The sequence below is a fragment of the Sceloporus undulatus genome, chromosome 6 (genome assembly GCF_019175285.1).
Source record: "Sceloporus undulatus isolate JIND9_A2432 ecotype Alabama chromosome 6, SceUnd_v1.1, whole genome shotgun sequence".
NCBI lineage: Eukaryota > Metazoa > Chordata > Lepidosauria > Squamata > Phrynosomatidae > Sceloporus > Sceloporus undulatus.
This window is the reverse complement of record NC_056527.1, coordinates 23637809-23662365: the sequence shown is the minus strand read 5'-3', so window position 1 is coordinate 23662365 and position 24557 is coordinate 23637809. Positions and strand designations below refer to the sequence as shown.

Genomic DNA, 24557 nt, shown 5'->3' with positions numbered 1-24557 from the left:
CCAATGGCCCTCAGAATGTGTGGCAGCATATATATTCTAATCTCTTAACCATATAACAATTTCATATAAAGTGGTCTGGAATGCTGACTAGCTTTTAAAAGTTTTTAGCAGATGCAAATTATCCTTTCAGTCTTTACTTTGAGCCCATTGAAAAATAGCATACCTGAATCTAAAGGAACATTTTCTTTCTTAAAAGGCTTTTGATCCAGGGATACCTATATAAGAAGGCAGTCTTTACCTTTTTCTTTCCCACGCTAAACATATGCCCCATCTTGTCTGATTTTAGAAGCTAAGGAGCGTTGAGCCTGGTTAGTACTTGGAGAGCTGCTGTTATTGTGTGTCTTCAGGACATTTCTGACTTTTGACAACCAAAATCTAATATCACAGGGGTTTCTTGGCAAGGTTTGTTCAGAGTACAGTTGTCGTTGCCTTCCTCTGAAGATGAGAGAGTATGCCTTGCCCAAGGTCACCCAGTGGGTTTCCATGGCTGAGTGGAATTTCAAAACCTGGACTCTCAGTGTTCTAGTCCAACATTCAAGCCACTACTCGAGCTCTCATTTGGAGGGCAAACCACTAGGGTGTTCTGGGTGTTGCATTGACAAGAGCCCATGGCTTAAAGGTAGATTACATACCTTTCAGGCATTCAATCTGTGGCATCTCCAGTAGGGCTAGGAAAGACACCTGCCCCAAACCACAGAGACTTCCTCAAAACACCACCTGCAGAGCTACTTTCGTTGCTGCTGATGTTGTTATTGTTCATTTATGTTACCCCTTTCCCCCAGCATTGGGATCCAAGGCAGCTTACAAAAATTAAAACAAGTGAAATTAAAAACAAAAGAGGAAGCAAAACATATAAAAAGTTAGGATTTAAATAAGCTGTACCTAGAATTAAAACCCTTTAAAGCAGAGGCATTAAAAGACAAGAGAGAGAAAGGGAGGGGAAGCAGAGCAAATCATAAACTCCATATCAGTAAAATCCCTTACAGTAGTTTTCAGTTGCTGACAAAATGACAGCAAGGAGAGAACCATCCTAGCCTTTCTAGTGGAAGGGAATCTCAATGCCTGTGAGCAGCCACCAAGAAGGCCCTGTTCCATCTTTCCTCCAAGTGAGCATGAGAAGGTGGTGGGACTGAGACAAGAGCATCCCGTGAAGTTCTGAGAGCTTGAGTAGTGTCAATGGTGCGTTACAGACCGCCGGATTGCAGCGGTCTGCTGCCGCCGCCACTTGAACCATCCGGGAGCCGCAGCCTTTAAACGGCGTGGCTCCCGGACGCTGCTGAGAAGAAGTGTGGAAATCACGCTCCTTATGAGGCCCCAGAAGAGGTGCCGCAAAGCGCAAGGGGCGCATTTGTGGCATCATTTCCGGGGCGACACATGCGGACGCAACGTGTCCAGCACGTAAAGATGGCGGTGCCCGTGTGTATAGGCCCTCAGCCAACCCCTAGCACGGGATGGGGGCGTATTAAAGGCCCGTTTATAATGCGCCAATATTATGCTAGCTGGACCAGATGAAACAAATAATAGCAATATTGTGCTCGATCAGTGGTTCTCAACCTTTGTTCCTCCATTTTTATTTATTTTTTGAACTTCAGATCCCAGAAGCCTCAGTCAACTTGGTCAATAGTCAGGAATTATGGGAACTAAAGCCCAAAACATCTGGAGGGCCAACGGTTGAGAAGCACTGTACTAAATAGTCAAATATTATGCTAGATGGACCCCCACTGTCAGTCTAAAGCAGAGTTTCAAAAATCTGCCCTAATGGGCCTTGGAGATCCTCTGGAATGGTACTTTTCAGACTATCTGATGTGACGAATTGGCAATTATTTTTTTTCTATTGTGCCAATGACCAGCATCATATTTATGTCCGTAGACTATAATTGTTTCTTTCTTTCTGGGAAATCTGCCAGGGACCAGCAGGTAGTGGCTCAGGGACTAGCATCAGTCTAAGAACCACCATTTTGAGTTAACATTGTTCTAAAACACTGTTGATGAGAAATGTTTTGGATTTCTGAGGGGCGGCCTGGAGCTGCCCGTTTTCCCTCCAGAGGGAGCCCAGAGCAACCAAATTGTGCAGGCTCCCTCAGCGCCAAAAAGAATCCTCTAAAAGTGGGTTCTTTTTGGCACATGTAAGTGCTGCAGTGCACTGTGTCACGTCAATGACGCAAGCGCAGTACCTCAAATGTGGACGCGATGCTGCTCTTGCGTCATCATGGCGGCCCCCATATGGACGGGAGGCTGCCATGATGGTGGTGTCCGTACGGACTAGGGTTCAGCAGCGTGTGGTTGCTGCGTGCTCCTGAACCCTAGAATCACCGTGGACATGCCCCTTCCCAACCATCTGTCTTGGGCCATAATTAGATATCTTGGAAATGGAACGCAAGTTCAAACATGAAATTCATTTATGCTTCATGTATATCTTATCCACATAGTATGAATGTAATTGTATGCACAGTATACACAATATTTTATAAACAATATTTTCAGTAATTTTGTGCATGAAACAAAATGTGTGTACACTGGACGATCAGAAAACAAAAATGTCACTATCTTAGCCACTCATGTGGAAATGTTTGGAATATTTTAGATTTTGGAATTCTGGATAAGGGAGACTTAACCTGTACTAGAGCTCTCCAGCAGAGAAGTCTAAGTATCTCACCAAACTAAAAATTCCAAGACACCATAGGCTGGAACCATGGCAGTCAAAATGCTATCAAATTGCTATAATTGTGTAGTATAAAAAGGCATAAAGAAATCTGATAACATCTCTAAGATTAACTAGTTATTCTAGCATAAACTTTTAATGACTCCGTTCGACAGCATTAGATGCAATGCTATTTGATCTCATCTTCAAATAATAAAGCTGTGCCAATGTATTTATGTGCCTGAATGCAATCTGGCCATTTGGGTCAGGAGACAGAGCTTCACTAGACACCACCCAGCCTGCATATCTCCTTGCACCATGTCCAAAAAAGTACTTATGCTGGTTATACAAACGTCTGTCATCAAGAGGGTTCTTGCCAGTGACTACAATGCCATGCACATTTAGATGGAAACAGAACCCATTTTCAAATAATTGTATAGAAGGTAAATTGCATGGTTTCAGTCCTAAGCTTTTGTACAGTATATGGAAGAAATTCTCACTGAAATTAACATCTAAAAAAAGCGCACATGGTAAAACATGGCTACCATTATACAATAAATCAACTGTGGGGTGCCTAGTTAGTTGGCTTAAATCCCATAGAGCTCAATTGGATTTAAGCATTGAATAACCAGTACAGTTTAAGTATCCCTTATCCCCAAATCCAAAATGTTCAAAAATCCAAAACTTTTATCGTAGATGGCTGAGATAATGACACCTTTGTTTTTCTGATGGTTTATTATACCCCAAATTCATGTGCAAAATTAACTTTAGGCTATGTGTATAAGATGTATATGAAACATAAATGACATAGACTTGGCTCCCATTTCTAAGATGTCTCATTATGCATATGCAAAATATTCTAAAATCTAAAATCTGAAACGATTCTGTTCCCATGCATTTCAGATAAGGGATACTCAACCTGTATTTCTAATCATGTGCACATTTTTCCAGAAGTAAACCCAAGTGAATTCAACTTCTTGCTCTGAAGATAATTATGCAGAAGATTGGGCTGCACAAATAATTAATTTTAAGAAGATCTGAAGATGTGCATCAATAGCAGATCATGTTATGAATAAACTTGAGAAACATTTTTAGTGTTTACATTTCTCCTTTTGCTGTCCACTGACCAATTTTTCCCATATGTATTGGATAACATATCTTCAACATGCATTTTTCTATTTGGGGCCCTGAGGGATTTGTGTTACTCAGTTACCTGCAGATAAGTTACCTCCAGCATCCATGCAATGCTTTTATTCATTCCACAAAGATCCATAATAGGCAAGCCTCAAAGCAGAATTTTTAAAGTTGTAAGAGTTATCTGACTTTTCTTCATGTTATCTCCCCCCTCCCCCATTGCATAGGCTTGCTTTTATTTCATTTCTCAAAAGAATGGTTTATTGAAAAAGTGACACTATATTTTCCAGTCTTCTGTCTTGGAGAGGCATAAAATCCAAGCGAGATCCATGAAATTTAAAACCAAGGCTATAGTCTAAAAATGTGTGTGTGTGTGGGGGGGGGGGGTTGGAATAGAAGGATAGGGAGAATAGAGAAGTGCTTTTCTTGTTATTTTACAGAAGTTTCAGAACACGTTGAAAACACACTGAAAAAAAGATTAAGGATTTCAGCTCCACTTTATGAAAAGAATTTTATCATCTGGATCTTGAAGGAAAACTCATTACAGTCCCATTAAAAAGTATTGGAGTGTTATGATGAAAAACATTTTTTTTAAAAAATGTCCTGTAGATTTTCAACCTTAAAGAAGAAGAAAGTCTGCCACTTCTTTCCCCATTGCTGCTTGAGAATAGAGGACAGCATAGCAAAGACAAGTTTCCTTAATTGTCCATTTTCTATGCAGCAATACATATTATTTTTATACAGTGTATGCAAATTACACTTTTAGTAGCTATTTCATTTAAAATCAATACTATATATTTCTCTTTAAACAGAATAAACTGCAACCTTGTATGGTTTTCTCAAAAAGAGACCGAACAGTACAATTTTGTTCCCTCATAGGCCCAGCCATTTAGAGACTTAAAAAAAAACCTTGCTTTTTAAAAATAATAATAATACTTTGCATTATTTATTGGCAGACCAGGGGAAAAGCAATTTGCGTGGAGCTTCATTAGACGATGCCGATTGTCTATGGCCTAAGGAACTCATTGCTTCTGGAAACAGCCAGACATCCAGTTCAAAGGGAGGTCGCAACATTCCTCGGAGACACACTGTAGGAGGCCCTCGGAGTTCCAAAGAAATTTTGGGAATGCAAACATCAGATATGGACAAAAAGAGAGAGGCGTTCCTGGAACATCTAAAACAGAAATATCCCCATCATGCCACTGCCATAATGGGCCACCAGGAAAGACTAAGAGATCAGGTAAGAAAAAGAAACAGGATTGTTAAGGATTTGTTGGATTTGAGAAGCAGACATGTATTGACATTGTTAACATGGTTCTTGTGCTGAAAGTCCATGCGCATATCTGTCATTGAAGGCATAGAGAATCCAGTAATCAGGAAGCTAGAACTTCTGATTCCACTCAGATACAACTAAATCCAGTGCCACCTACCGTCTAGATTATGTGACAACATTATCATGAACTGATATTTTACTATTATTGCTATTATTAAATGAAGATCTTTATGCTCAGTGGACACTGATGGTGGTGATATCGAAACCAATATACTTTCAGAAATTCTAAATAGAACTTGGATTTTATCTACCTGCTCCAAGGGCTTATAAGATATCCCTGGAACAGGTGGATAAAATAAACCTTGCCATTTCAGTGCTGGGAAAATAAACAGCAGAATCACGTGCTGCATCTTTGGTTGACGTGTGCCATTTCTAATTGCGGGCAAGAAAGAGGCGGTTTGCAGTGAGTATGTTTATGAAAACAGATTTACAAAATCAACATATTAGAGAGAAGTATTTTAGCCTAGTTTCCTCCCTCACATTAATGCTACTGATTTTAAAAAAATTATTTGGAAGGCTTAAAAATAAATAGATGAACATTCAAAGATGCGATCCAATTCTTAACCTGATGTGTGTTGTGAAGATGAAACATTTATTACTGCCTGAATGTATCCAGCCTATGAAGAATTACCAACTGTAAGAGTCTCAGGGTCTTTGGCTATTTGCCATGGATAATTAAAGGCAATGGGGGAAGTGAACTAAGCAATTATATATATATATATATATATATATATATATATATATATGGAAGTAGCAACAAGACTCTTTTGTTGGATCCATCGTGTCTAGGTTCCTTTCAGAGCATGCAGTTGACATGGATCTCTTCTTAGTTTATTACATGTATGGTTTTTGAAATTTAATGATGCTTTGGCCAAATGTCTGCAGTGATAAATAGGGGCTTGTGGGTGCCAAAGCTTGAAAGCAAAACATTACAAGTAATAATGTTGCATGTGATGTTACTTTTTACGAGTAACAAGGACATAATTATATTGGCTCGGTCCAGACAGGCCAAATGCGCCGTGCTGGCGGCATACTAGGGTTAAGGGACTGTGCAGCAACTGCACGGTCCTTAACCCTCATACGGTGCAGCGGCGTCACAATGTGACGTGATGGACGCATAGCATCCACATGTCGCGCCGCCATTGTGACGTCCTGAGTGCGCCATTGGCACACTCGGGCATCACAAACATGGCACAAAAAGAATCCACTTTTCATGGGTTCATTTTTCTCCGCAGGGAAGCCAAACGGTTTGGTGGCTGCAACTTCCCTCGGGGGGGGGGGGGGGGAAGGCACCGGCAAGCCTCCCTTTTTGTTTTACAAAGTAATACAACTGGTAATCACATTCCATTTTTAAAAAATACGTTGGGCAAAATCTACTCTATAATTCTAAAATACTGGGATTTGATGTTCATTGGGGACAAATAGGACCATTTTTCAATGTTTGAAGTAGCATTACATGAATGAGGATCGACTTCAGGGGAGTTAACAACAACAATTAATAGTAGTACTAGTTGACCGTTGCTCAGAAGGAGGACATTAATTACTGACTAATTAATTAATATATTAGTAACTGACATAACAAAAATAATGCTCCAAGCTCTGTTGAGTTCCTGGAAAACCAGAATGAGCATGCTTTGAAGTGAATTTTCAAAACTGTGTTGTGGTGTAATATCTGAATTATATCATACTATGATAGTTGCTGCATTTCCAGAGGCAACTACAACCAGGAATAAGACAAAAACTAGAGCAAACAAACACAAACAAATACAGTTGGCTCTCCACATTTGCAGCTTTGACTTTTGTGGATTTGATTAATATGTTATCTCCAGGAATTTCTAGGTTCTCCATCATGAAGTTCTCCATAGAGACCACACTGGAAGACCTAGAGATTCTTAGAGAAAACACTTTTCTAGGAATTTGTAGGTCCTCTAGTGCAATTCTGTGGTCAATTTCTGCCTGATGTTGACCTAGAGGACCAAGAGATTCCTAGAGAGGTGTTTCCTCAGGTTAAAAAGAAGATTTTTTGTGGGTTTTTTATGCCCCACACCCCTAATCCCAACAAATGTGGAGGACCCCCTGTAGTTCAGAGCTATGGTTTACTTGTTATGGTTCACAGTTCTAGCCCTAGTAGCTCCTGAAATTCTTTTACTGAAATATTTTCTTGTACATTCATTAGTTGGCAACCCATAAGTAACAGGGAAATATTTGCTGTTAATTATGGGTTGCCAAATGATGAACCTATCTCTAGGCTAACCCACAGTCATGCATTTTAGATAGCACTTCCTTTGATGGTGGTCAGGAACCAGTATGGCACTTGATAATAAAAGCCAAACATACACAGTTGTTTCAAGAGCTGCATTGCTTTTCTGTTGAATTCCAGGTATAATTCAAATAAAGCACACAAATGTGCCATTTGATCTTAGAACAATTAAAATATTCCCTGATGGTTCAAATTCCCTTCCAATAATTTGATTTAGCTTTACTTGTTTAATGTATCTATTTTAACACCCAGCTGTTTATATGAGCTGTCTTACTGGTGAGGGCTTAGCAGGTGTCAAAGTGTGATTATGTTTTAATGTAAAACAGAGATTCTTGACCAGCCCAGATTTCAAAGAGTCTGTTATTGCAAATATCTTCAAAAGATTTCAGGGTGAGATCTGTTTTTTCTTTTCCTCTGCATTTAGAAAAATGCAGTCAAAGAAAATCTGCATAGTTGACTCTACCAATGTTTTGGGGTCTAAAACACACTGCAGAAATAATTCATTTTGAGACCATTTTATCTGTCCTGGTTCAGTGCTAAAGAATCCTGTGAACTATAGTTTCTTGTGGCACAGGGCTCTGACAGAGAAGGCTAAATATTTCACAAAACTATAGTGCTCAGAATTCCCTAGCATTTTAGCCATGGCCATTAAAGCAGTGCCAAATTGAATTATTTCTGCAGTGTGTTTTGGCACTTGAGTATGGAATATATCATTATGAATAGAGGGATGAAAAAGTGGAAGACAAATATAGGCTTTTGTTTAACCGGAAAAACATTTTCTAGTTAATGCAATTTAAATTATAGACACAGAAAATGCAAACACAGGTGCACTGATGCTGATGAAAATGGTCACAATGGAGATGATTCTGTCTATATGTTTTATTTTAAAACCTATTTTTACAACTATTTATTCAGTTAATTATTTGATATATTTTGAGCCTTCTGTCCACTGGGCTTGTGACAGCATTCAGGATTAAAATAAGAGCAAACCGAAGGCATAATGAGAAGGAAATTGGGCGGAGGAGGTGAACGGGGAGGCGGCGCCTCCTGCACGTGGCTGCACCACCCTCCCCGCCTCCCTGCGGCCCCGCGCCCTCTTTCCCGGCCTCCTCGGAGGCCGAGAAGGAGGGCAGGCCCTGGTGATCGCCGGAGGCCCCGCGCCCTGTTTCCTGGTCTCCGTGGAGACCGAGGCCTCCGCAGAGGCCGGGAAGGAGCGTGTGGGGCCACCAGCAATTGCATTATGAAATGTAGGACACGTTTTTTTTTAAATGGAGGCTCCATTAAAAAAAAAAGTGTCCTACATTTCATAATTTTGTCCTACACTTTTCCCGGTTTGGAGGTCCTGAGTTATGGCAACCCTAAGCAGGGAGCAAGCATATACATCATGTCATATCCCACTTGGCATGCCAGCCTCACCAATACATGTAAAGTTAAGTCCAGATAAAATGCAAGTGTCTGGGAGTAGGCATATCAGATTTTATATATGCATTCCTTATTTAAAAGCTACAGCTCTTAAGGAATCTATGACCATTGGACATGTAAGGCATGTACATTGAACAAGTTGTGACATTTGGGCCATTTCACACTACACAACTATAGCACTGTGATTCCATTATAACTGCCATGGTCCTATCCTGTGGAATCCGGGGTTTGTAGCTGGTGAGGCACTAGAGCAATTTGGCTAAGAATTCTAAATACTCCTCTTTTAATCTGCAAATACCAAGATTCTACTGGATGTTGTCATGGCAATTGAAGTGGAATGATAGCTTTGTAACTGTGTAGTGTGAAAGGCCCCGTGTTTTATTCCCTGCCAACTGTGTGGTCCAGTATAGTGACACATAGCCTCTCTCTCAAAGGAGCCTTAAGTCTGAGCTGATTGCATTTTAATTTTGAATTGGGGCCAAATTTGAGAAGGTATTTTAGCTGACACCTGAAAGAGAAACAAAATCAAAGGAGCCATTGATTTGGAATGGGGGCTGAAGTGATTGAAAGGGAAGGGAAGGATTCCCCATGTTCACTCAGAGTCAGGGGAGGCTTCTAACATTATTTTGGACCATTTTTTCTCCCCCCCCCCCACCAATATCTTGTTTCTTTTTTAATAAAGACAGTAGCTTTTATAACAAAAAATGCATTTCTTTTTAATGAAAAGAAGAAAACGTGGGGTGGAGAGTAAGAAAACGTTCCTCATGCACACACCTGAGAATTGTCAGTCTGCTCTCCTTCCAGCCAAACCATGTCAGCGATCATTTGGGGAAGGGTCAACCTGAGAAACTGAACCCAGTTAAACACCCATGATGGATGATAAAAAAAGAAAAAATATGGCTCCTGAGGTATTACATAACTTCAGGCCAGTCACAGAAAAGGCTTTATCTTCTTGCAGGACAGTCTGATCTCAGCTGACCATGGGATTATTGTTGATCATACTGAACATGAACCAGGATTGTGATGCTGCAGCAAGGAAGGCAAATACTATTCTTGCCTGCATAAAAGTATTGTTTCCAAGTCGAGGGAAGTAATAGTACCATTATATTGTGCGCTGGTCAGGCCTCATCTGGAGTATTGCATTCCATTCCAAGTGTCTCATTTTAAGAACAATATAGACAGGTTGAAGCAGCTTCAGAGAAGGGCAACAAGGATGATAAGAGATGTGAAGAACAAAACATATGAGGAAAGGTTGATGGATCTGGGTGTGTTCATCTTGGTGAAGGGAAGAGAGGAGACATGATTTCACCCTTGAAATACCTGAGGGGTTGTCACAGAAAGGAAGGGGCAGGCTTGTTGTTTGCTGTCCCAGAGGGTAGGACTACTGGTTTTAAATTACAAGAGAGTAGATTTTATTGAAAATTAGAAGGAACTTCTTTATAGTAAGTAGTTTGGCAATGGAACCAGTAAACTAGAGAGGTGGTAGGGTCTCCTCCTCTGGATGTCTACAACAGATAGCTGGGCAGCTGCCTGCTGGGGATGCTTTAGCTGGAGATCCTGCATTGAGCAGGGGGTTGGATAGCCTATGAGGCCCCTTCTAGCTCTATGACTCTGACATCCAAATGAGGTTGACCTTTGAGAGAAGCACATGAGTACAGTTCAAGTGTTGAGACATTAGGTAATTTGAACACTACATCATTTTAACCATTTGATACTATTTCATCTGTCAGGACTCCATTTTTTAGAATGTAGTGAGGTAGTCAGAAATCTCAGCAAGAGTGCTCTAGTGCCTCACCAAACTACAAATCCCAAGATTCCAGAGGATGCACATTGCCTTATTAGTGCGGTGCCAGAGTTCTGTAAAAGTGATATTGTGAAAGAGATTATATTTTACATGGAAGAAAGGCTTTCTTGAGAACAGCGCCTCATTTTATAATTCTTGTGGAAAACACTGGCATTATGCTAACATTTATTTCAGCAAGCATTTTGTGATGATGATGATGATATCCTATGTAACATAAGAAAAAAAACTAGTACACACACATATCTGAGAAAATGGAGATTTGAAAATTAAAAACAAGGTTTCCCAGACATGTTATCCTATTTAAACTTACCTACTTCCTCAGATGCAATGTTGAGAGGTATTACATATGCTGCAGGAAATACATGTGTCACACTTGGGTGTCCCAAAGTAGTTACACTGAACTCAAAATTCTTGTTTCATACCTGCTATTGCAAATTTCTACCTACTACTAATGACTTTAAACAAGGAAAGTTACTTTTTGGACTGTAAGTCTCAGAATTCCCCCTGGCAGCAAGGCCACTAATCCAAAGCAGTAAGTTTTTGAATCTCTGCTAATGGCTCTCTTTCCTCTTAAACATCAAGATCTCTAGATGCTTCCCTTGGTGCTTTATTGATTGTGCTTGTTATCTTTACAATGAACATTAGTTTCTGTGTGGAGAATGCAGGGTGCAAGGTGAAGATAATGCACAAATTGCTTTTCTTTAAAAGAGACTCTTTTGAGATTAGATCTTTCCTGAGTCATGTAAATATTTGGTTCCAATGGTGAAGATATTTGCAAGCCAAGTTTGAACAGACTACTGCAGGGACACTCTATACATTTGGCAATTTGATCTTTCTGGAGCCAATAAACTACAGAAAGAATGCAGTAACTGTGTTTGCTGTTTGTTTTAAAATGTGTCACACTTGCTAATTTATTAAGATCACAGTCACAAGCTTGCTTTCTTGGGAGTCAGTCCTACTGGTTTTCAGTGAGGCTTACTTCTGTGTAAACATGCATGCATGGCGTCAAAAGTAAACCTCCTGTTTGTATGTTTTGTTCATAATCAGGCCTAAACTCTGTGTATAATGAGCATGTAAACATCAGAGCAATGCAATTCCTCAAAGGTTCTGGGGCTGTGTTCATGGCATGTTTGTTTTGTACCATTTCTCCCCATAAGTAGAGATGTATTTAAAGACAGTTTAAAAAACAATTGTTCTGTGTGAGATTTTTTTTTTCATGACAAGCTCTCATATAATTAGTCACGTTTGATTTTTCATCTGTCATAACATTGCAGGTTTGTTGTTGTTCAACAGTAAGCAATAGCAAGTAGATTTCTATACCGTTTATCAGTGCACTTAAGCACTCCATAAGTGGTTTACAATGTGCAATTTTATTGCCCCCAACAAGCTGGGTACTCATTTTAGCAACCTATGGAAGGATGCCAGTCTGAGTCAACCCTGAGCTCCTGATGTTATTGAACTCACAACCTTGTGGTTTATGAGTGAATGACTGCACCACCAGGGCTCTTACTTATACAAGTTGATTCTGACTTCTGAAAACCCTCAGACAAACCTATCATGGGGATTGCTTGACAAGATTATTTCAGAGGAGGTTTGCCATTGCCTTCCCCTGAGGCTGAGAGAGTGTGACCTACCCAAGGTCTCCCAGTGAGTTTCATGGCCAAGCTGAGAATCGAACCCTGGTCTCCAAAATTGTAATCCAACACCCAAACCACTACACCACACTTACTTGCTATATGTGTGTGTGAGAGAGAGAGATTGACTGTACAGCATTATAAGCAACAATAATATTTTCCACACTTCAAGAAATATGCCTACAGTCTGTCCTGTACGTAGTGGGAGCCATACTGAACCCTCCTTTCCCATACTCCTAGCCCATTTCTGGTTATCCAGAACAGTTGATTTGGGTGGGAAACAGCTTAAATTCTGAAGAATTATGGGTTGGGTTTTCTTCACCTCCCCAAGAAGTTGATTTTCACATACTGCATTTACTCAACTATAAGTAAACCTCATATATAAATTGAGGGTAGGTTTGGGGACCAAAATTATGAATTTTGATATGACTCATGGATAAGTCAGGGGTAAAACATAGGGGCATGTAACAAAGGATCTAAAGGATGAAGTAAGGAGAGCAATGCCAAACAACTTAAAAAATTCCAGCAGACATAACTGTCTGTGCTCACCCTAAAGGCTGGATGGATCGGGGGGGGGGGGGGGGGGGGGGGCAGTGCTTCCAGGAGAGATTACACTCTTGCCTTTCATTAGAAGATGGTTCCATGAGTATATATAATAAGTAATTCCTCTCCAGATTGAGAGATGCTGTGGGGAACCTGCCCCTAGAAGTTCTTTGTGAGCCCCTGTAATTATTCCCCTCCACTGAAGGAGAAAACTGTTGATTCCACACAACCTATTTTGAAACAGCCCCCAAACTACTTCCAGTATTAAAATAAGTTTTAGCAGCCAGTCCAGTTGGATTTTGCACATAAAACAGATTCTGTACATAAAATGAAACCTTGCCCACTGCCTGATGGAGGGAGGCAGACACATGGACAGTTGTCTCACAATGTTTAGTTTTGTCATAAGATTGGAACAAAATAGGTAGTGTTTTTAAAAATCTGCTGTGGTGATTCAGGGCCTTATAACAAAAGGTTTTCTCCTTGTATTATTGTGTTTTTCAGTGAAACTCTGTTGTTGCACATCCTGAGAACCATTTCATGATGAAAGTGGCTGTTTGCACTAAAGCATCACTGCACACACCTGCCCACCCTGTTTCATTGTTAGGCACACACATATACACAGATTCTCCCCCACACACACACACACATATAAGACACCATGTAGTTACAGTATTGTTCACCCCACAACCTAGTCACCAGAGCTTCCCCAAAGCAGTGAATGTGGCGGTGGTGGTGGGGACATTTGCATGCATGTTGACTGAGGAAGCTTGCAAAGGACTAGTGTCTCCTTTTAGGTGGGAGCAGAGAGAACTGTCTGTTGCAGACAAAGACATGGCACATATGTGAACACGCAAAAACATATACACAAAAGATGAGAACTGTGTTGGAGGGCTGAAAGCCACTCATCTTTGGCTTTATTGTTATGTTTCCCCAACCCAAAGCATGTCCATTAGACCGTCCCCAAACTCAGCATAAAAGCACAGTTAGACTTTTGCACAACACTTCATATAACACAACAAAAGTGAGAAAGGTGGTCATTAATAGATTTTTTTTTTTTGTTTTTAAAAAAATGCTTTTCAAATGATCTCTCATACTGCAACCTTGGAAGAGCTGAGGTGTCATGTGAGAGATGCCAAGTGAAATTATCCCAGTGCTATTGTGCTTTATGGCCTTGTGCAATAAGTATCTCAGTCCTGAAAACAGCATCTCAAAATACTAAATCTTATGAAGTAATGAAAAGGAGGAAAGGATGGGTTTGGATATTTGCAAGCAGATTCTAGAAAACACTAGATTTTTTGTTTGGAATCACTGCTGAAGATCAGCTTTATGATCGTAAGATTCCCAGTGACTCATTCTGATGTGTCTTGTATCTTTGTAGCCTTTGTGTGTGGGTTGTCCTTAAGAAACTTGTCCAGGACCTCGCCCTTTTTTTCTTCTGAATGCTGTATTGGGATATAATCATATCTATTGTGATCCCTCTGGGAAGCTGCCTGAAGGAATTACAGCTAGATCTTCCCATATTTTTCATCTTTCTTTACACCTGTAGCCTATTAAAGAGTTTTGGCCATGATCCTGAGAAACTGAAAATACACCGACAGGCTACTCCTGAAGTTTCTTCAATTTTTATAAGCAGTCATGTGGACTTTATTTGAGTGAGGTGCTTTTAGAAAGGAATCCACAGAACCTGTGCAACGCTCACAGTGGTATAGTGGCTTTTGGATAAATGCTGCTGCTTATTGTGATAGTACACATAGCCATACCTCCGAGGAGAGTTCAAAAGTTAGCAAATCAGTTCTAACAATTTTTGTCTCCACCAGGAACAGTTCTTTTGTAAATGTAACGGTTCTTAATTGCACTTTCAAGACAACACCACTCCAAAATAGTTTGTCTGACAACTGGAAGAACTTGAAATAAAGTATGGTGGCCCTTAGTATCCATTGGGGTTTGGTTCTATGACCTACCATCGATACAAAAATCCATAGATGCTCAAGTCTGATTAAATACAGTGGCATAGTAACATGGTGCTCCTTATATAAAATGGCAAAATCAAGATTTGCTTTTTGGAATTTATATATTTTAAAAAATATTTTAAAGCCGTGGATGCTTGAATCCATGGATATGGATGACTTGCTGTACTGTAGTCTGAAGTACTGAAGTCTGGAGGGGGAGGTCATCCCTACTTGAAAATTCCCAGTGTTTTCAACACTGTGTTGGGCTGGTTTCACTACAGCACTTGGGTGATAATGAAAATCTGTATTGACCTTTACATGTAAGGCTTTAACTCACTAAGGAAGAAAAAGCATTTCTAATAGGCATTTATAGTCAGTATCCGGTAGAGGAACCCTTATCTAAACATCAGCCTCTAGGCACTATTATGATACAAACAATAGGCTGGGCAGGTGTGGCTCTTATTGCAAAACTATCCTCCACAAACCTGGGGAAGGATCTGTCAGATCTTTCTAAAAGGGATAACAGGAAAACTATCACAACTCCAGAAGTTGTGTTGCTTGAGTGGAATATCACAAGGTGATTTTTTGGCTGTTTTTCTCCCTTCCCTTGGAAGAGGGGAAACCTTAACTTTCAGCATGCTTGGAAACTTTGAACGTTTATAATACTGAAGCACAAATGAGAACCACTGTTTACTGGAAGGGACGCATAAAAAAAGAGAGGTTGGAATTCCCGAAGAAAGTCCCTGAAGCTTTGCAGGGAGTTGCCAAGTTCTCTGGCTTGAGGTAGGTCCACAGCATTATACTGTTCTGCCCAGACTTTTGAAATAAGGACAGATAATGAGTTACTGTTAATAGGTTCTTCTTTTTTGTGTGTGTATGAAAAACTAGAGCTTTGTGTGTGTGAAAAGTTATATTTTGATTGTGTCAGTACCTTGACTTTACTGGTATAAGTGTGTTTGTACTTTTATAATTACAGGTGTGTGTTTGCTGTGACTATTGGTGTGTGTATTGTTACACTGGCCATTGTGTAACACTAACTAAAAATAACTCTTTTTGATATTTTTGGATGTCAAGGAAACAGTTACTTTTAAAAAGTGGGACTGCAATGGCAACTCACTATTTTTGCTTTGGCTTCTTGTTGTTAACCACCTTCAGGTCGATCCTGACTCATGAGTATGCCATGGATGAGACATTTCAAGACTCCCTGTCCTCCATGTAATGCTAATTAATTACTTTATAAAGGTAACTTCTCCAGGTTATGGATCTATTACTTTGCTGTCTTTTTTTTTTTTTTTTTTTTTTGGCACCAACGGCAGTTAGCAGGAGAAGAAGTACAGAAGGAAAAATATTCAAGGCAAAGAAAAGGCTCTGCAAAATGGAAATAATGCTTGCAGTGAAAAGCTGTTAAAAAGAGCTGAATTCCTTCCAACTAAAATGGGGAGAAAGCTTCAAGGAGAAACCAGTTTTACAGGTTGTGCTACCCAAAGGGGATTATGGGTTTGCTTTAAAAAAGAGAGATAAAAAATCCTTGCACAGGAAAACAATGAACTGGCTGAAGCTGAAATATTAAAACTTCCTAATCACTAGGCTTTTTTTTTTTGGTGTATGTGTGGGTGTGTTTGCAAACTCCATGTAACTTATTCGTTTTCCACTGTAGAGCAGAGAAAAGGTAGTTACAATATGTTCCTTAGCAGAATGTTTAAAGGAAATGACCATATACAGTTCCTGAGCTGGCTTGTCTTCCAAAGCAAATAAATGTGCATTCTGTTTTTAATGGTGAGTTTAACTTGAGGGAGGTCGGCATGCCTAGAAACAGGAGTGTTAAACATTTACTCAGAACAAATGCTTAAAATGTATGGTGTTGTCTGAAGCTGACAGGTTACCCCACTGGTGTCGGCAGGTGGGGTTAAAGTAGCTATGGAGATGGATGATGTCATGCTCAGGGAAGCATGTTCAGACAGTGAATGTAACTTCTAGCCGTTCAAAGTTCCATAAGCTAGACGTGGCTTTTATGCAAGTGGGGATGCGTCCTTTGAAAAGTGGGCTTCAGAAGGTGCAGTAGAGGCATGGAAAGAGTTTTACCTGCCTGGATTGTAAAACAATTTTGTTTTACACTAAAGACTTTGGTGGAACATTCTTTAAGCTTGCCTCCTGACTTACCTCTGGTATCCTGCAATTAGGTAAACAGAAGTTTCTTTTTCACCTTGCCTTGTCTGTACTGTAATTGGGGGGAGGTGTTGAAATTTACATTGCATTGTTTTCTTGAGAGTAAGAAGTGAATCAGTGATCTGGGCTCTTTGAAATGGCATGCGTACATTCTTTTCTTGCTTGTTTTTTTCCTCCTCTTTCTCCTCCCCTGCTTCCCCACCCTAGCTCCTAATTTGAATGATCAGCAAATTTTGAATGATAACATTAATGGGGAGGAAGGCTTATTATCTGACTCATGCTTTGTTCGAGCGTAGCGTTGGAGGAGAGATTAAAAAAGATATTAGTATTTTTACTAAGAGAACTTCTCTTGTTCGGAGTATTTTCTTTCACAGTCAGAATCACAAGTGTATTATTTTTTAAAAGATATGTGCAAGTATCAGTGGTTTTTATAACAAAGTTGCTATTCTGATAAAAAATAATATCAAAGAATTTTGTGAATCACAAGTTTGCATTGTATATGCCCTGCTCGGACTTCAGTTCCAGTACAAAGATGGAAAAGTTTAGGAGGGGAAGAATAGCAGTAAGTGTTTCCCATACATCAACAAGTTCCTTTTATAGGCAAAAGAAGGATCTCTAATTTTGGCAACTGTGATACTGTGAACAAAGTCTGCACTAGCTCTTACAATCCAAAGAGGAGGTTGTTTAGAGAGTCAGAGGTGAGGTTTGAATCAGTGTCGTGATATAGTTATTCAAAGCATGAAAGGTCACTGAGTCAATTGAAAGAGACCTGTGAAATAAATGCAGGGGAGAGCACCACGAGAATATTTGAAACACCTTGTTTATTTCCAGGAAAAATAAACAAAACAAGAAACTTGTAAGGATTAAAGAATTTTTATCACTTTCTTTATAATATAGGTGGACACAAACAGAGTGGTATAAAATGCTAACAAAATAAATAGAAACAAATGGAAAGATGTATTATTATTATTGTTTGCTTACTGCATTGAAAATCTATTTTACTCTGCATTACAGTACAAACTGCTAGTATTTATTGCTAATGGGAATTTATAGACTTAATTCTAAGCCTGGATTTTTGTTGTTGTTCTCAGTTAGAGAAAGGATGCATGCCTTCTGTGTTTAATATTAAAATATGTCACATTGAACAATGTGTCAAATAAACTAGCAGATTTGCATTAATTATGCTGATTATGCTTGATGAAGTGGAAGAGTGGAGGGGATATGGAGAAAAGAGTGAGTGAGTGTTAATATTGTGTGAATAAATTTATAGCTGGTAACCATATGTAGAAAATGGCATTTGATTGCAACAAGAATAAATCTTTGGTGTTCTGAATCAATTAATCTTTTAACTACTGGATGGGAGGTGTGGTGGAAAAGTGTTGTTACTGGAGCCAAAAATACATGCCCAGAAACACACTGAAGGACATTGTAGAATCTTGGCTGTGCCACCAAGGATAACCAGTGGTGTATTTTATCACCAGACCAAGGATGTTGCAAATGAAATTCTACTGTCCCATCAAGAATGAATAGTGACATGGGCAACCCTAAAGCAGATCAATCATGGACAATTTGGGGTGTGGTATCACCCCAGCAGGATCAAAGGCAGGGTCCTATTTTGCTTTCTTAGCAATCTTGTGGACTGAAGCTAATTTAATTTTCTTCTCTTTAAACTCAAGTGGACAGAACTGAGAAATGAGCCTTCTGCTATCTACGTAGCCTGCTGTGGATTCCATGTCTTGTTCAAGCTAAAGTTTGGAAAAGGGGTGCAGCCCAGAAGATATGCTGATGTTGACAGTGGCATCTTCATGTCTGGTGTCACCTGCTGCAGGGGAGCTGCTGGAGGGTGGGTGGCAGCTGCAAAAGGTTATGCTTCGCTCTCTACTTCACCATGGTGGTGGAGGCCTCCTTGAGGCTTCTACCATCGTGGGAAAATTGGGAGAGGTGCACGAAGCCCTCTCCTTCACCATGGCACAGCTAAGCAAGGAGGGGCACAGTGGGAGGAGTGCCTGATGCTGGGTGTCACCCCTCTTTTGGGGTGTCACCCAGTGCAGGCCGTACCCCCCCACACACACATGATGCCAGTGGATGCTGATGATGCCATTTGTAGTTAATCTGGTTTAGAGTAAATCTTCTCCAGCTGCACTACAGAATACAATCTGGGTTGTCTGCATGGTGAAAAGTTCTTCCCCAGCTCAAAATTAAAATAAAAGTGGTTCTTCTCTCCCTTACATCTTTAGGGCGGGATACAGACGGGCAGGGGAAGACGTCTTGGAGGTGTATTCTGCTGAATACGGAGCCTCCAGACCGCCCGCCCCGGGGGTGTGGCTCAGGTGTATGGGGCTTCCACATGGGGGGCAATGAAGACGCCTCACCTGGGGCCGTTTCTGACCCGCAGTTTCCATACCGCCGCCTCGGAGGACGCCGCAAAGAGAGAGGCAGCTTCTGCACGGGCGGCCAAAAACGGGGCTTTTTTTTTTCTTTTGCCGGCTGCGCAGCTGCGGCGCTCAGCACCGGCGACAGAAAGCATATGTGCACATTTAAAGTACCCAAGCCCCTTTAAACTTTTTCCCCCGCCCTGGCCAAGAACAAAGGTGGTCTCCTGCCAGCTGGTGATCAGCTGGTGTTGGCATCTTTGTCCGCTTGCACGTTGCCAATGTCACCAGCATCATGGATGCCTCCTCTCCTTTGGTCCCCGTGCTCTTGCTGAATCTGCAATGCACAGCCACAGCTGTCACCGCTGCCACCACTGTCCCCCTGCCATCCCCCATCACCTCCCTTGTACATATGTAAATATTTAAAGTACATGCAACTCTAGGGTTAGGGTTAGGATTAGGGTTACGAGTCTTAAAATGCGCTGCAGCTGTGCTGCAGCTTCCACACCTGCATGGCAGCTGACGCTGCAATTAAAGCCTGACTGCAAACTGCGCATGATCCAGGACCCCGACTCATTATGCGACGCAGCAGACACGGAGCTTTTAAATGGGCAACTTAAATTAGCGGCGTAGCAATTCTGGCGTACCGGTGCAGCAGCTTACAGAAAAGAAGCGGGGAAAAGCAGCACCTTTTTAATGCCGCTTCTTCCTGCTTGGGGCGTGCGGGCGGCGTGTTCATGGCGGCATTCTGGTAAGGGCCGGCTGAAGGCTCTACCTTCATGACGTCATGAACACACCCCTTTTTGCCCGTCTGTAACCCGCCTAAGTCCATAGTGAATAATTCTGATGCCATGACCCCAGGGAAGTGTAGTTTCTGCACAGCACCTAGATACTACATGTTCCAGGACTCATTTGCGCCTAGAACATTGCTGAAGTCTCAGAAGAACCCTTGTAAAGATCCAGGTACCCAAGGTGACTAATGTCCATATGTACACCTCAGAAACATTTCCCAGAGTTCTTAGTGCCTGGTCTCCTACCATTTCAGGTACAGCTTGCATTCATGGGATCTTTATTGACAGAGACATCCTATTCCCCAAATCTTGCATTACAGTCTTATTCTGAATAAGAAGCTGTTTCCAAACTTTCCTCTAGTATGCCCGAAAGCACATTGTTGATTGCTTCTAGATGGAAATTGCTTTCTGAAGACAGATATTAGATTGTTTAAAAATATTATGCAATCATTCTCTTATTTCTGCAGAGGGTATGCCCCAGTCATGTTTCCATCTTTTACTTTATAACTGGGCTGAATGGCTGAGCTATGTTCTTGTTGCTTCCCATGTCAACAGCTACTCTTGTGGATTGGTTTTCTTGAACTGTTGGCTAAGGCATGTTCTTTAGCAGGCTTGGGATAAGAAAATGTAGAATTACTGCCAAGAGCTAATCTGGGCATGTTCACTGAAGGGAAAAGGGGATTCAGGTGCAAGAGAAGAGACAAGGAGAATGGATGTAGCTAATTTGGTCTGCTTGTGAGCCAGCTGGCCAGTCTTCAACATGTTGGGTGAGTTCTCACGGGGAGGAAGGGAAACCATGATGCTTTAAATACACCATTGTTATCAAGAAATACTATTCTCTCTCTCTCTCTCTCTCTCTCTCTCTCTCTCTCTCTCACACACACACACACACAGAGAGAGAGAGAGAGAGAGAGAGAGATCTGGTTGCTGGTCCTATCAATTCTGATACTGACTTCATTTTCAAATTCTCTGTGATATTCCACCAGTACAGAATTCTACTTTTTGTATGACTCATACTGATCAACTTACTTGGGAATGTCATGGCCAAGCTGACACTGGCTCTGGATCATTTTTAGAGACCCACACTTCTGAATCATATCACTATTACTGTGAGTTTTATTCTTTAATGCCTATGACTATGGTTTGGTGAAGGAACCATAATTCAGTTTATGCAATCCATGTAGTAGACCCCAGGCTCAGTTGTTTATAGCTCTGAGGAGGGACCACAGCTCTGCAGCAGGCACAGTTTATTCTTTGCTAAACGGACCACATGCAACTATTGGCATTTTCCAGGCAATAGGTAATGTTCAAGATCTTCACTGGGGACTCTGGTGGGTCAATGCAGGGCCACATGAACCAATAATTTTAAGCAATTTGCTTCTAAAATTTTGTTTTATTTTGAAATAAATTTAAAAATATAAAGAACACATATAATACAACAAGATTAATAAAGAAATAAAGGAATTGTTTGATTATATTCCTTGAAAATGGGGTAGAAATCATGCAGCTGCCCAAATGATATTGGACTACAAGTCCCAAGAGCCCTAGTTAATATGGCCAGTGGAGAGGAATGCTAAGAACTGCAATCCCACAAAAGTTGCAGTCCCACAACTTCTGAAGTGCCCTATGATTTTTAGCTGGGCCTCAGTATATCAGAGATAATGAGCCTAAGATCACCTAGGACAGGAGGGCTAAGAAGAGGATTACTGTGTTATGGAAAATGGGATATATGTTCCATTGCTTGTATGAGAGATAGGTGCTTGTACAAGAGATAGAGATGTGTGTGTGTGTGTGTGTGTGTGTTTGTGTGTATGTATGTATGTGTCGGAGGGACAGTTGAGAAAGGGAGTTTAGTCAGAAAAAAATGGTTTCTGTTCTTGATACTGGCATTAAGCATAAACTATGGTCTAATAATACCTAATGATAATTAGAACTTCTTTCATGCTTCACTTACTGAGTTTGTCCATATTCTTTTGTTGTTGTATGCCTTCAGGTAACTCCCAACAGTGACTCTAAAGTGATCCTATCACAGAGTTTTCCTCCATTGGCATTGCCATTCTCTGTGACTGAGAATGTAACTTGTTCATGGTCACAGTCAGTTTCCATGGATGAGCAAGGATTTCAACCCTAGTTTCTTTGATTCCTAGTCCAGCATTCAAACCACTACATCATATGCTGGCTGTCCTTATTCCTATTTTTCCAGGTTTTTCTTTTTTTATCAGTCTGTTGCTCTGTAGACAGATCCTTTGAAGACTTCCAATTATATGGGATACATGGCATTGTTTAAGGGGATCTTTATAAAGGAATACAGGGTCATTAAACTGAAAACCACACTTTTATCTTGCTTTTGGGCTTCTCGTGATTATCTGATTAACCACTGTAGGGACAGAAAGTTGAACTAGATAAACTCTTGGTCTGCTCCAGCAGGGCTTGTCTTATGTTCTTAAATCAATGCTCTGTGTGATGTGGAGAAAATCCAGGCAATCATACCTGAAACCCCATAATTGCTGAATATTCCCAAAGATGAAAGTGTGAGCCAACATTATCCCCCTTCCAAGAAATAATGGTTTAGATGTATTAGGTGAAGCTTTGTGAATGTAACATAGTACCTGCTGATAAGTTTGTATTGTACATTAGCTCCCTCTCATTAGTGTCAATTGATAAAGATGTGAAAGAGTTCCAGATAACACCACCAATCTTCTTCTAAATACTCGACTAAGACTCTCCTGGGCCTGTCTATAATATGGGTTGGCAGCATTTGGAGGATATTATCAATTTAAAATGTTAGACCTTCAATCAAAAAACAAGTAGTTTCACCTTTTAAAAATGGAATAAATGAATGGGTATTTATTTAGTAGCATCCTGGCTTTCCTTCAGCTCCTCAGATGTACTGGAGATGTTCAGTGAGATGGTTTGACCATGATTACAATCTCTTCTGGCAACAGGAGCATGTTTGAGAGCATGTATTAGGCTGGGGTGGGGAACCTTTGGCCTTACAGATAATCTGGACTGCAACTCCTAGGAGTCCTACCCAGCATGGCCAATGGTAAGACACTATTCTAGACTTCACTGGTCTGTAAAAACTGAAAATGTTCCCCAGATAGAGGAATGGAAGAACTGACTCCTTTGAAGACAAACCAGTCTGAACAAGGTTCCTGGGGAGGGGGGTGGTAATCAGGAAAACTGACAAATACTGCCTTACAAAATTATCTGGGTAAATCCAGCAGAAAGCAGCCTTCATCTGAAAAGTAACAAAGATGTAAACTGGCTTTGATCTCACATACATTGTGCACTGGACTGTAATCTTTGTTAATAGGAATGTTTGAAGAGAGAAGCCCATAAATAAGATGTTCTTTAAAACAGACAACTCCTCCTAAAATAATCACGTCTGCACCTGCAAGATACTACAGCAGAAGAGAACCCTCTTTGCACTTCTTCAACTTCACAGCCATTACATTTGTTTTGTTGTATTGGTGCAATGAGGAATTCCACTGGGCTTAGAGTGGAGAATTTTAGTAATGGACGGCACGTTTGCTTTGGCTATTAGCAGTGTAAACAGTGTTGCATGTAATTGTCTGATCAGAAGTGTGTTAAAGCATTTTTTTATTCATAGGTCTTACTGGACAAAAGCTGGCAGAGTTGCACCTGGTCAGTTAGTTCCATCTCATTTTAATCCTCAAGTTTTAAACCTTCTATTCAGAGATCTGTTTAGGAGAGCAAAAGTAAACAGTCGAGGCAAATCTCTTGTTAAAAGCATTTTCTGTTTCCTTTTTTTTTGGTGAATACACTTGCTGAAATAGCACAACAGATTTGGCGGTGGCAGCGGGAGGGTCATTGCCTGTGACTGCTGCCAGTGTTTTGTAATATACATCCTCCTGACTCCTAACTCAGTCTGCACTTCCTCATTGAATTGCACCAATTTAGTAAAAAAAAAATGTGACTGGGAGTTTTTGCGTCTTGATACACTAAACAAAAAGGAGTTATATGCTTTGATGTGGCTGAGGGGTAGGACTAGCTGTGTTTATTTGCACCCCAGGAGAGGTCCTGTTTGCAATTTGTGTGTGGTCTTTCTTTGGTTCAGCCCTTTTCATTTACAATCCAATTTCACAGCAATTTGTAAAACCCCATTTTATTCTTGATTCCTCCAGTCCTAAGGCTGAAAATCTACCACTATGGATCCTGCACTACCCCTTCTCTACAGATCCAGGCTTTTTGTCCTGGTGGCATGTCATGAATTACAGAGGGCAGTCCTCTGTTTGAAGGGCTACCTGCTCCATTTTAGACACAAAGAGCCATAAGGAAGGAGAACAGCATGCCTTTGAAGATGTCCTTCAATACTCTGAAATACACTTAAGAGTATATGGTTAAGATCTTGATGATGCAAGACAAGATATGGAAGAGATCTTTGGGAAATCAAAGGTGCTTTACAGACCGCTGCTTTGCGGCGGTCTGCCAGCACTGCTGTTTGCTCCGTGAGGGAGCCGCAGCAGCCAAACCGCGTGACTCCC

At 40.7% G+C, this 24557-nt stretch overlaps 1 protein-coding gene across 1 annotated transcript in view; it reads left to right on the top strand.

The window, feature by feature from the left end:
• Positions 1-24557, top strand: part of KIAA1217 (KIAA1217 ortholog) — a 504546-nt gene that overhangs the window by 248035 nt on the left and 231954 nt on the right. The window contains 1 exon segment of the mRNA XM_042471784.1: positions 4732-5015. Within this exon segment, the coding sequence (XP_042327718.1) occupies positions 4732-5015 (284 nt within the window).